The sequence below is a fragment of the Peromyscus leucopus genome, chromosome 3 (assembly GCF_004664715.2).
Source record: "Peromyscus leucopus breed LL Stock chromosome 3, UCI_PerLeu_2.1, whole genome shotgun sequence".
NCBI lineage: Eukaryota > Metazoa > Chordata > Mammalia > Rodentia > Cricetidae > Peromyscus > Peromyscus leucopus.
In genome coordinates, this window is record NC_051065.1 from 66,850,362 (window position 1) to 66,864,634 (window position 14,273).

A 14,273-nucleotide genomic window follows, 5' to 3' on the forward strand; every position below is an offset into this window, starting at 1 on the left:
GGCACCAGAACTTACTATGGATCGTTGTGAGCCACCATGTGGTTGCTGGAAATTGAACTCAGGACCTCTGGAAGAACAGTCAATGCCCTTAACCTCTGAGCCACCTCTCTAGCATCTACCTTACTTTTCAAAGCATTGACTTAGTAGTACATGAAGAGTTACCATGTATTTTGTGCAGGTGGAATGAGGTACCATCTGCTGTCTCCTGAGGATCGAGAAGAACTCGCAGGTGGCACACGGCCTAGAAGAAAGAAGCATGATTACCGCATAGCTCTGTTTGGAGGCTCCCAACCACAGTCTTGTAGATATTTTAACCCAAAGGTAACTAATTTTTTCTGATTTTTATTTTGAAGGAACTGAGCACATATAGAGACTAACATATCTCATGGTAAGTAGTAATCGGTTGCCTAGTTACTGTTGTTTTATAGGGTAAGGAAATTGAGAATTACATTTTAAATGTCCTCTGTAACTGCTCTGGGGTGCTTTAAAAAGAACCACTACAGAAAAAAACAAAGTTCAGTCTTTGTTAGCAAGTCCATGCACTGATTCTAATGTCCTTGCTTTCATTCGATGATTATCTTCAGTGAAAATCAGCTTCTTAGGCTAGATGTGTTTTCTTTCTTTAGTAATTATAATGCATTGTCATTCCAGACAATTTGGAAAAATGTATTCACAAAGAAAAAAGATAGATACCTTTATCCAACTATCTAGAAACAACACTTTTAGTCTATTTTCCAGTACATTTAATACCAAGTAGAGAAGCAGATTATGAGTCATAGGTCTAGGGACACAAGTTTTAAAAATATGTAGATGTTTTGTTACATCCTTGAGATGGCCCAATCATATTTCTCCTTGTGTCTTAGTCCTGTGTGTTTGGGTATGGAGAAATACAATATTTTTTCTGATATTGCATGCATTGCTGGAGCAGAACAAATACCAAAGTCCTAAATGATGACTCCCAGAATCTGCAGTAAGGTATCCATAACCCATGCTGAATCCAAGCACAACATGATACCTTTCTTTTGTAAGTCCCTCCCCTTTTTGGGTGATGGTTAGTACTTGGCATTAAGATACTTGTCTGATACCTTTTTCTATGTAAAGTAGATCCTTCAAGACATCCATGTAATAATGTAGGGTTGATCTACAAGTTATTTATAAAAGCATAGGGATGTCAAGTTCGAATCTGTATTAAGTATCAATTCCTGGGAAAGCAAACATTATCTCCTTCCACATGCTGGTTCCCTCAGATTGTGGTAACAAATCAGGATTTAGAATTGTCACTGGTGCTGAGGTGTCAGCAGTGGCCAGCTACATTGGCCTTGGGCAACTGTAACTTCTGTGACTACTGCTTCGGCAGCCTCTCAGTAGCACTGTGGTCATTGAGTGCTACTCATTGAGTACACATGTGAGTACACACTCACTGGGCATGCATTAGGCTGGCTGGAGTGGGAAGGCATAGATGCAGTCTTGTACACCAGGTACTGTGTGTGCAGTTGTTTGGGGCTACCAATCATTGTCAACAGTCTTGCATTCTTTCTGTTTGTGTTCATTTTAGTAAACCATTAACAATGCCCCCAAAATGATTTTTTTTTTAAAAAAGTGACCTTTGGTACCCCTCACACCTAAAATGAACAGCTAGCTCAGTCACTAAAGTGTTGGCCTTGCAAGCACTTAAGACCTACAGTCCTCATTTAAAACCTCCATAAATCCAGTCTTGTGTTTCTATACAACATAATTTTAGTTTTGTGGATAGATCCATTACAACTAGTGGGGGTGGGTTAATGATGTGTTGGTGGCCTGTGTCAGACATTTGCTTCTGTTAGAACAAACTGGTGAACCAGGCTATATGTGCTTAAAAGACCGATACCTACTTAAAGAAAGTTGCTTTATTTGCTCCATAAGCCCAGATGTGCACTATGATCTTATCGAGACATTCCTGAAGCCATATAAAGGAAGTATCTGTTGCCCCAGAATCACAGGGTGGCCTGAGCTGCTGAGCCATACTACCATAGCTTGTTCCACTTATTAGAGGGCTTTCTTCTCTGGAGTTTAAAAGGAACAGTCAGATCTCTCCTGTCTAATATGTAGGAGGAGCTAGGACATTGATCTGTCCTGCATATACCAACATACTATAGACCAGGGGGTTGGCAGACTTCTGTAAAATACCAGAGAAAATATTGTCACCTTTGCAGATCATATTTTCTTTGCCACAGCTACTCAGTTATGTTGCTATAGAAGATAAATAGCCATAAACAGTATATAAACACAAATGGGCATAGTTTTATTCCATAGAGTTTTATTTATAAAAACAAAATGATGAACTGGGTTTGGCCTTTGGGCCATTGTTTTCCAACCTCTGTTCTAGACCCCTAGAGACAATAGACAAGTAGGGCCATTAAAGTAACCAAGTGAGTTGGCTCATCTTCTGTCTTTACTAAGAAATGGAGGGTTCTTTACTGTCTTAGTCTCCAGAACTGCTCAGCATCATGGGCATCAACAACATTGTCTGTGATGACCTTTGTGAAGATGAGCTGGTCCATGTTCCCTGCAGCTTATCTTATAGTGTGGAGTTAGAGTCAAAAGAATCTGGAGGTCAAATCATGACATCATTTTCTCTGGCAGTTGACAAGAAATTCCCTTTAATAGGTAGCTAGCCTTAGCCAGCATGTTAGCTATATGCCAGGTTTACAGCTTATATCAATCTGGTCCAGTTAAGAAGACCATACCTGGCCCTGCTTCATTGATAATTGGAGTTATCATTATTGCTGGTTCCTCCTCTGTTTTGTAGAGAAATCCTCCAGGGCTTCTCCTGAGAACATTTAATGTCATAACCCAGAAAGTGAGTGTTTTGCTGCCAGATACCAAAAACACATCCCCAAGGACAGGATCACATTCACTATATTTGTTAGTCCCTGCTGGGATGCTGTCACCCAGAAATTACTTCTGAACCATCCCTCCAACCTCAAAATACAGGCTTGCACATGGCTTCTTTCACATTAGAAGACAGATGGCTGCTATGAGATTCGTGGCCTGTATATGTATAGTACAAGCCAATAAACACAATTTCTTCAGTGTGTTTAAAAGGTTAATCACATCTGCATACCTGCTTCATACCAGGTGAGGGTAAGCCTGTTGAAATATAAGTGATAATTTGTTTTAAAAATTTTTAGGAGCCTTTGCATGAAGAAAGGAAAAATAATACCCCTCCCAAGTATAAACTGAAAACCAGCAATTTAATTATACTTTTTACAAACTACAACCTTCAGGTGATAATCATAGTTGTACCCTTAAAGCCTAGCTGTAGTGTTCATTTAGGCAGTAAAAAAATAATCAAGCCAGGTGGTGATTGCACACACCTTTAATCCCAGCGGTAGGCAGAGCTCAGTGAGTTCAAGGCCATCCTGGTCTACAAAGCAAGGTTCAGTACAGCAAAGACTATTACACAAAGAAACCCTGTCTCAAATAAATAAATAAATAAATAAATAATAAAAATAATAAAATAAATAAATAAAGAAAAATAATAATCAAACCAAAATCTGGTAGAAAACATTTTAAAACATAAATAAATAAAGGACTATGCTGGTGTATTTGATGGGCCAGAAGAATCTTGAATTCATTAGGGAGGCAAGGCGCATCATTGCTAGAATGAGACGAATGAGGAGAACTCTGACACTTTACCCTGTGAACCTAATACTTTCCTTGGTGTTGTTTTTTATTGGACAGTTGACAAAAAATGGATATTCTGCAAAGCCCTGGTACTGAGACTGTAACTCCAGAATTCTCCCTTGATGCCTTGCTTTGTTCTTTAAAATGGCCCATTCTCAATGCCTTCTTTTGTACTCAACCAAAATTTTTATAGATTACTAGTGTTTGAAAATTCAAATAATGGCGGAATTACCTACTTATTTAAATATTGTCATCCCATCTGTTACTTCTTACTTCCTGAAACTAAGAACTATTAGAATCTACTTACAGTATTTATGGTGTCTCTTAAAGAGCTAGCTCAAGCCAGGAATCAGTGGCACACGCCTTTAATCCCATCACTTGGGAAGCAGAGGCAGGTGGATCTCTGTGAGTTTGAGGCCAGCCTGGGCTACAGAGCGAGATCCAGGACAGGCACCAAAACTACACAGAGAAACCCTTTCTGTAAAAAAAGAGAGAGCGCACCAAGAAAAAAGAAAAGAGAGCTAGGTCCTGTCTTTTATGTTGTAAAAACTCATCTTGAAAAACTTTGACCAGTTGTTATTGTTAAAATATTTTAGTATTTAAATTGATTAGTCCTAATTATTTCTAATATTAAATAGATAAGGTGATTACTTTGATTACTTATTTGGGATACCCCAAGTGAACATTATATCATTAGTCAAATAATAAACTGTTTAATAAGAAGTAATAAAGAGAACCATTTTTTTAAGAGGACTATTTTTAAGCAGTGCTTGTTAATTGAGTTATATATCAGCTCCCCTCTAAGCCTCTTTGATATTCCTTAGATATTACTGGTGTCAGAAGGCAAATGTTTGTATTGTTTGATGACAAAAAAAAACTGAGAGTACAGATTGTAAAAAGCGTCTCCCTTTTCCCATCTTGTACCTACTTTTCAGCTTTCAAGTCTTAGTGATTGCTGAAAGGTTTCATTGTATTCAGTGTTCTTTGTGTGTGTGTACGCAAGTGTAGCATGGCCATGTGTTATGATACTGATACCTAAATAAAAGTTGACTTAATTGACCATTTTATTTGGATTCCTAATGAAAGGATGGGCTGAAGGCTTAGAACTCTGTGAAGATCTTCATTTAACCCCTTTCATGTGCTGAAGGAAAGGGAGACTTACCATAGAGAAGAAGGGATCTAGCATATTCTCTGGCAGGCAAACAAATAAATGGTAAATCCAGCAGAGGACCTGGGCTCATATGTTACCAAGGTAGAAAACCATATGAATCGTCTGCCATGTGGGATTCAGAGGTTCGTCCCAGCCTTCCCTCGCTGCACCTTGTATAGACCAGACTGACCTTGAACTCCTTGATCCTGCTGCCTCCACTTCCCAGGTGCTGGAATTCCAAAGTCTCACTCAGACCAAGTGTGAGGTTTCTGTCTGGTCTGTTGTAAGGGCTCAAGTGTATGAGGAAGAGTGAACAAATAACACTGTGAGACATTTCACAGGGATTTTAGTGCTTGGTTTTATGGGGTCGCATCTAAATATGAACTCACCCCCATCCCCTTTAAAAAATTTCATCTTCAACCCAGAGCACATTTTCTCATTAGAAATACTATTTACTAAAGATTATCACACTATTTTTATCTCACTGTATGATAGCCACCTTCTCTCTTGAAGGCAAGGAGACAGTTCTACCCTATGGTGAGAGTGGAATCTTGACAGTTATATATTGTGTATGATTTTGAAAGAACATGTATAAAAAACTAAAGAATAGACCTTCAAGGAAAGTGGCATTGCCTTTTTAAAACTAAGACTTTTGAGCCGGGCATGGTGGTGCAGACCTTTCATCCCAGCACTCTGCAGGCAGAGGCAGAGGCTGGTGGGGCTCTGAGTTTCAGGCCAGCCAGGGTACACAGTGAAACTGTGTCTCAAAATGAGAGACAGTCTGATTGTTGCTCGAATAGTAGATATCTTTTAATAAAAATCCCAGAACCAGATATTGGGGTAAATGCTGAAGGATCAGAGAGACAAAGGAACAAGCCACTGCCACGTCTCACCTCACCAACTCCACGAATCCTCTGTCCACGAGTCCTCTGACCAAATAAATGGCTCTGAGTTCTCAGCTGAAAGGCTCCAGCAAAAAGGGCCTCTGGCTACAAAGGCTTTCATTCCTGTCTCCCTATGCCTTATATACCTTTCTCCACCCAGCCATATTACTTCCTTCCTAGTGCTGGGATTAAAGATGTGTGTGTACTTCCCAGATACTAGTAGCAGAGGCTAAATTCTCAAGTGCTGGGATTAAAGGTGTGTGCCACCACTGCCTGCCTCTGTTTCTCTCCTAGACTGAGTCAATCTCATGTAATCTAGGATGGCTTTGAACTCACAGGGATCCAGATGGATCTCTGCCTCCCAAGTGCTAAGATTAAAGGTGTGTGCCACCACGGCCTGGCTTCTATATTTAATCTAGTGGCTTGTTCTGTTTTCTGATCTTCAGGCAAATTTTATTAGGGTACACTATATCACTACAACTGACTTTCATAAGACCACATAGATCCGGACTCTTGCTATGAGCCCCAACAGCTGACATTGCTGGAATGTGACAGGAATCATCATGGTACCTGTGGGCTTCCTCGGCTATCAGTATGAAGCTCACAGTCATGAGCTATTGTTCTCTTTGGCTTGTTCACAGTAGATGTTCTCCCTGAGTCTTTTCAGTGGACTGATTACCTTTATGTTGATAGAAGATATTGGAACACTGCCTTAAAGACCTTACAAAATTAGCTATATTAATTTGAGTCTTTGTTTATTTTGTGAGGTGGAGGTGGGATCATGAACATGCCATAATGTGCATGTGGAGATCCGAGAACAATTTACGGGATTTGGTTCTCTTTCCATTATGCGTGTTCCAACATGAACTCACATACACTCATCATGTGAGTTTACCCAGGGACTACATTCAGGTCATTAAACTCAGCAACAAGCACTTTAACCAGCTGAGCCATCTTGCCAGTCCTCCTCTGTTTCCTTTAGTTATCTTCCTAACACACTGATTGTAGCGTCATGGACTTTAGCTCATATCCTCCATCCCACCTTGGTCTAGTACCTAAAATTCTTTCCTTCAGAAATGAATTGCTTTGTGTTGCAACTGCACCTTTAAGAAACTTGTCAGTGAAAATGTGACTAACCTGATGGTCTAGTTTCCTTTCTGTTGCTATGGTAAGAGACGATGACCAAGAAGAATTTAGGGAAGGAAAGTATTTATTTCTGCTTACAGATTAGTCTATCAGTGAGGAAAGTCAAGGCAGGCACTCAAGCGGGAACTAGAAACCATGGAAGAAAACTGTTGGCTTGTACTTCAGCTCTTCATTCAGCCTGGGACACTTGCCCAGGGAATGATAGCACCCACAGGAAGCTGGGCCAGCCTCCATCAAGACATTCCTCATAGACAAGCCTGATCTGATCGGAGTAGTCCCTCAAGGCTGTGTCCAGTGACAAAATTAGGATACAAATTCATTGTCTGTCATGGCCAACATTAATTATGGTAAATTGATAGATCATACAGAGAGCTGGAGAAAGTCAAAACTTGAGGAATGGGATAAAGGCTGTAAGTGGGGAAGAACTAAAGAATAAGAAAGGATCTGTGTGGTGGTGCCTTATGGGGCTGTAGCCATCTGGAAGTGGCTGGAGGGAGTGGGAATGGAGTGCTTAGCTCTCCATCCGGACTTCTACATGGTCAGGATCCAGAAGAAGGGAATCAGTGACGTCTGAGCAAGGGTCTTCCTCTCTGCTGGTGAATGAAGATCTTTACACCAAGACTCTTTTGAGAAAGATTTATTTGGGAAGGAGGTGTAGAATGAATTGTTAGAAGGTCTTATTAGTAAAATCAAACCTGGTGCCAGTTACTGGAGTGAATGCTGGAAGATCAGAGAAGCAGAACAAGCCACAGCTTCCTCACCTTTCCAGTTCCTCAGCTGATCCTGTTTCCTCAGACTGGAAGCCTCTGAGTCCTTATCCAAATGGATCTCAGCTGAACTGCTTCTCGAAAGCCTGAAAGCTTAACCAGCTCTAGTTCCTGGTTTTCATGCCTTATATATTCTTTCTGCTTCCTGCCATCACTTCCAGGGATTAAAGGCATGTGTCACCACACCTGGCTGTTCCCAGTGTGGCTTTGAACTCAGAGATCCGGATGGATCTCTGCCTTCGGAATGCTAGGATTAAAGGTGTGTGTGCCACCATTTTCTGGCCTCTGTATCTAGTGGTTGTTCTGTTCTCTGACCCCAGATAAGTTTATTAGGGTGCACAAAATTTGGGGAACACAATATCACCATAAAGAGGAGTCCAGGAGAGTGGCTGCCTCTACCGGGTGGGAAAGAACAACTGACAATTGAACAGGCAGGTGGTTTATATAGGATTTCTTAGGGGCAGAGTTTTTCCAGGGGAAGATTTTCTGTCCAGGGATTGGTTATTTTTTTCTGCTCAGAGATTGGTTAGTTTCGTGGGTTAGGAACAGAGATGGCCCTGATTTCAGAGCCAAACTGTGTTTCTTTCACTGGCCTTTCTTAGCTTTTTGGCTCTAATTCTAAGGCCAAGGCATATTTCTTTCACTGGCTCTGATTCTAGGGACAAAGAGTGTTTCTTTGGCACTGGTTTCAGAGTCAGGGAATGTTTCTTTGGTTCTGGGTTCAGGGATAAAGTGTTTCTTTCTCTGGCTCAGGTCCCAGATCTAGGCTGTGTTTCTTTCCCTGGTTTTGGGCTCCAGGGTCAGGGTGGTCTTCTTTAGCTGGCCCTTTTCCCTACATTAAAGGCATGCACCACCTCCACCACCACCACAGGCTTCAAACAGGTCTTTTTAAATAAGCTGAACTGTAAGGCACTAAATGGTAGCTGAAATGAGCATTTTGCATTCTTAGGAGAAATGTTTACAAAGGACATTTTGGCTACCTTCCTAAAAGATGGTAACCATTACAATATTGTATATAGCTAATGGCTATTAAACGTAGTGTCTGACATATGCAATAATAATTGAGTTTAAAATTAACTGTCAGTAAGTATGTTAAAGAGAATAAGAGCCAGACAAGGTGTTACGTCCCTGTAGTCCTACTTGAGACCAAGAGTTTGAGATGTGACTCCACAACATGGCAAGGTCTTGATTCGAAAACTTGGAAGTTTTTTAAGAAACAGCATAAATTATAGGTCTCCAGGATTGAACTCAGGTTCAATTGAATTGAATTCAACTTTGACAGGCATCTTTACCCTCTGAATTATCTTGCTACCTCTGAAGTTATTTTCATTCTTAAATTTGGAATGTAGGAAGACTCTGAGACACATGTTAAGATTTAGTTTTAATTAGGAGTATGAGCATGTGTGTGGGTGGGCATAAGGGTTCACATGAGTCTATTTCCCCACAGAGGTCAAAAGAGGGTGTCAGATACTATATTAGGGTTACCCCACTCCTGGTACCAAAATCTGTGTTAGTCAGGGTTCTCTAGAGCAGTGGTTCTCAACCTTCCTAATGCTGCAACCCTTTCATATGCAGTTCCTCATGGAGTGGCGACCCCCAACTCAAATTATTTTTGTTGCTACTTCATAACTGTAATTTTGCTACTGTTATGAATTATAATGTAAATGTCTGTGTTTTCTGGTTGTCTTAGGAGACCACTGTGAAAGGGGTGTTCAGCTCCCAAAGAAGTCGTGACTCACAGGTTGAAAACCACTGCTCTAGAGGCACAGAACTGAGAAAGAGTGTGGATGTGTGGGTGTGGGGCGGGGGGAAGATTTATTAGAAGGCCTTTCAAGCTGTAGTCCAGCTAGTCCAACAAGGATCCAGTAATTGTTCAGTCCATGAGGCTGGATGTCTCAGCTAGTCTTCACTACATGCCAGAATCCTACTACCAGTGAAGGAGCAAAGTAGCCAGCAAGAGCAAGCAGACAAAGAGAGCAAGTTTCCTTGGTCCATGTCTGTTATACAGTCTGCCAGCAGAAGGTGTGGCCTAGATAAAAGGCGGATCTTCCAACCTCAAAAGACTTGGATTAAAAGTGGGTCTTCCCAGTCGGGCGGTGGTGGTGCACGCCTTTAATCCCAGCACTCGGGAGGCAGAGGCAGGCAGATCTTTGTGAGTTGGAGACCAGCCTGGTCTACAGAGCGAGATCCAGGAAAGGCGCAAAGCTACACAGAGAAACCCTGTCTCGAGAAAAGAAAAAAAAAAGTGGATCTTCCCACTTCAAATTATTTAAGAAAAATTCCTCAGCTGGGTGGTGGTAGCACGTGCCTTTAATCCTAGCATTTGGGAGGCAGAGCCAGGCAGATCTCAGTGAGTTCGAGGCCAGCCTGGTCTATAAAGTGAGTGCCAGGACTGTTGCACAGAGAATCCTGTCTTAAACAAAAAGGAAAACTTCTCACAGGTATGTCTAGCCACTTGGGTTTTAGTTAATTCCAAATGTGGTCAAGTTGACAACCAAGAATAGTCATCACAGATCCCCTGGAGCTGAAGTTATAAGCAGCTGTGATCCACCCAACATTGGTGCTGGGAAACTAACTTGGGTCCTTTGCAAGAGAAGTATGTGCTCTTAACCACTAGGCTGATCTCCCTAGTCCCTGGGCAGTTAATTTTAATTTGAAGAACACCAGGTGTTGGAGATAATTTAAAAGAATAATTTGGCCAGTCTTTTCAGACTAAATTTAATTGAAGATCATAGAAAGATAAAGTAAGATAAAGAAAGATAAATTACAGAGAATTTCCCACACAGCTTTCAGTAAATTGTGTGAAGAGTCATGGTGAGACCTGAGATTGAGTTAATGTAGTTTATTAAGTTGTATTTTTCTGCTCAGTGGATTTGTACAATATATGAGAATAATTTAGATTACCTTTAAAGAACTACTCTCTATAGAATGTGTGGTAATTACTTTTCTTCTGCAGTATACAGTTTTCTCTAATGAATAAGTAAAAGTATTTATCCCTAGGCTTTCTGTGTCCATTGGATAAGACTAAAGCTTCAAAATGATGTTATGTTTATCTTGTAGTTGTATTTGCCAACCAATAGGTATGCCACCAAGTAACCCATGGAGACAAAGATCCTAATTTAAGAATAAAAACCTGAGTAATTAATGCTCTGTTTTCCTTATTTAAAAAAACGTTTATCACTAAGAGTTAAAGGTACCTGCAAATGCACTTTCTTGCCTAGGAGATCAGCCTTCTTTTCTTAGGATATGTTCTAATCTAATGAACATCTGACACAGCAGATGCTAATAAGATATAAATATCAGTTTGATAGTCTTATAGGGACCTCAACAGTAACATTCACACACAGTGCTTTGCTCAGTGACATTGGGAATTGTATGAATTTGTGCCTAATCCTGATCATTTTCAGCTATTTTGGAAAGCAGCAGAAACAAATGCTATATGCTATACCTTTGGGGACATTCCCCATGCACACATACATGGTAGGTGGGTAGAAACATCTTTGGATGCCACAAAACAAAAACGATAAACCAGGCTTGGATAAGTATTGTGTGTTTTCTCATATATAGACTTTTCTTTTTTTAATGATATAAAATTAGAAGAAAAGAAGGATCCAAAGGATGTGGGAAAAGAACACACACAGAGTAATGAGGACATAAGTACAATCAAGAACATAAGCATGCGTGAAAACAGCACAGTGAAACCCATTGTTTTCTACATTTAATATATGCTAAAAAGGAAAAATAAAGCATCCTGTAAGTTAACACTAGGTAGGAAAGGGGTGAGTATTGACTAGAGATAGTTACCTGGACCAGGAAAAGAGCTGCTAAAGGGACAAACAGTAGACACTTCGGGTATTGTGGGCCCTAGAGTTTCTGTTGCAGCTGCCAGCTGAATAAAAGCAGATGTGGACAGTACACACTGGAACCTGTTGCCATCTTCCAGTAAGACTTATTACAGTGAAATTGAGAATCTAGAATCAAAAATGATACCAAAATTTTATTCAGGATACCACATTCAATCTCCCTTCACTTTAAAAACATAGTTTTGGCCAGGTGGTGACGGCGCATGCCTTTAACCCACGCCTTTAATCCCAGCACTCGGGAGGCAGAGGCAGGTGGATCTCTGTGAGTTCGAGGCCAGCCTGGACTACAGAGTGAGTTCTAGTACAGCCAGGGCTACACAGAGAAACCTTGTCTGGGGGGGGGGGTAGTTTTGATGTGAATAGAAACTTAGAGTGCATGTTTACCCTTCTGCTGGGTCTGCCGAAGTGGTTGCTGTACTCTTCATGCTGAGTGCCGTGTCGGCTTCTCCTGCTTTCGGTCTCTGTCTCTCTTTATGTCATCAGTTGCATCACTGTTGTTTTTTGAAATCATGAAACCTGAGTGTAAGTTAAATTTTCATACGACAATTATTGCTCATATCTGAAATCTACTTGTTTGTGGGTAAGTTTGTTTTATACATAATAAATAAATTTCAAGCTGATTATTCTTCTGTTATAGCCAGAATAATAATAATAAACTAAAAGAAAAAGCACATACAAAAAACAAAACAAAACAACAACAAAAAAGGCATCTTTCGCCTGGTGGTGGTAGTGCACGTCTTTAATACCAGCACGCAGGAGGCAGAGACTTCCAGATCTCTTTGAGTTCGAGGCCAGCCTGGACTACAGATCAAATTCCAGGGCAGTCATAGCTGCACAGAGAAACCCTGTCTTAGAGCGGGGGGGGGGGGGGGGGGAGAGAGATAAGAAGAAGAAGGAGAGAGAGAGAGAGAGAGAGAGAGAGAGAGAGAGAGAGAGAAAGCAAAGAAAGAAAAAGGAAGAAAGAAAAAAGAAAGGCACATGGGAAGCAGATTGGCACTGTGCTCAGACTCTAAGGAACTGATTGGTGCTTGTAATCATGCAGAGAACAGCTACTTGAAGCACATAATTGTCTAAATAGTCTGCACTCGGTATGCACATACCTATGTATAGACACAAACACATACACATACTTTAAAAGAATAAAAATAAAGGGCTTTTTAAATAACAATGATTTTTTTTCCATATTTTAGCATTATAATCTTCAAACTTCAATGACAGGGAATAGGAGACAGGGTAGTAATGATCTATCCAGATATGTTTATTTCAAAGCCATGGAACATCCAATTATGTCCTTTCCTCTTGCCCGCTGCCTTAGCTAATCAGCATTTTAAAGAAATCACTCAGTTTAAACTGGGTGATAGTCTCAAGGCAGACATTGTATATGTGCAGTCTAGTAAGTAAACGCACCCATGCTCTTTGTGTTATCTTTATCTGTGCTTTGTCATTTCCAGTTTCCTTTTCTGAAAGTTTCCTGTCCTGTCTTGTTTCAGGATTACAGCTGGACAGACATTCGCTGCCCCTTTGAAAAACGAAGAGATGCAGCATGTGTGTTTTGGGACAATGTTGTATACATTTTGGGTGGTTCTCAGCTTTTCCCCATAAAGAGAATGGATTGCTACAATGTTGTGAAGGATAGCTGGTATTCCAAACTGGGCCCTCCAACACCTCGAGACAGCCTTGCTGCCTGTGCTGCAGAAGGCAAAATTTATACATCTGGAGGTTCCGAAGTAGGTAAGACACTGCTGATACTTTTATTTAACAGAAGTATTTTAATCCAAGTATCTTGGCATTTGTATTTTTCAAAAATTAGGAAGATTTGTCCAGATACTTTGGTAATTTAAATACATGTTAATTCACATTTTAGAGCCTATTTCCTTGTATGCTTACCTTAATCCTTCAAATTATTGATAGGAGTGCCAGCATTCTGGGGCTTGAGAAATGGTGCAGTAATTAAAGGCTTATAATGCCATCTTTCTAGATAAATTGCCCTGCTTTAATTATGATGAAATGTTGACAGTATTTTAATTTTACTTGTAGAGTAGTTATTTGGGGATAGGTAATGTTATTTCTTTTGAAGGTTTGAGAGTTTGACTTAATCACTGATCCAGTAAGAATATGTTACTTGTAATCTGTATTGTCTTTGTTTCCTTTGTATAAGAACGAATGCTCTTTTTTTCTTCTTTCTACTTTTTGAGTTAGAGTCTTCATAGCCACAGGTGGTCTTGAACTCAGCATCTGCCTGCCTCAGCCTCAGCTGGGATTACATATATGAACCACTATACCCTCAGCTCAAGAATAATTGTTTTCATTTGCTTTAAAAAAAAATGGAAGGAGTTGGTTGGTTGGTTGGTTGGTTGGTTGGTTAGTTGGTTGGTTTGGAGATTGGGTCTCATGTACCCAGGCTACCTTCCCATTTACTATATAGCTGAGGATGATCTTGAACTTCTGATCTTCCAACTCCACCTCCCAAGTGCTGTGATGACAAGCTTGTGCCACCATAACCACTGGTATGCAGTGCAGAGTATCAAACCTAGGACTTTGTGCTTAGTAGGACAGTTCTCTACCAACTAAGTTACATCTCCAAGACATGCTGTAAATGTTTGTTTTTATGGATCAGAGTAAGGTATGGATATAAGTATAAATTCCTGTCTAATTGATCATTTTTAGGGTCAGTATTTTTCTAAGTGAATATTCTAGGTATAGCCTAGGATTAATAGATTTTATAGATTAATAGACTAGGATATAATAGATTTTCTTTATGCTTTTCTCTTTTCAAGTAATTACTTACATAGTGGAC

At 40.3% G+C, this 14,273-nt stretch overlaps 1 protein-coding gene across 1 annotated transcript in view; it reads left to right on the forward strand.

Annotated features, from left to right (window-relative positions):
- Positions 1–14,273, forward strand: part of Klhl7 (kelch like family member 7) — a 54,795-nt gene that overhangs the window by 31,947 nt on the left and 8,575 nt on the right. Inside the window, exons 7-8 of the mRNA XM_028864178.2 lie at positions 179–321; positions 12,967–13,207. Coding sequence (XP_028720011.1) covers positions 179–321; positions 12,967–13,207 — 384 coding nt within the window. The remainder of the gene's footprint in view (positions 1–178; positions 322–12,966; positions 13,208–14,273) is intronic.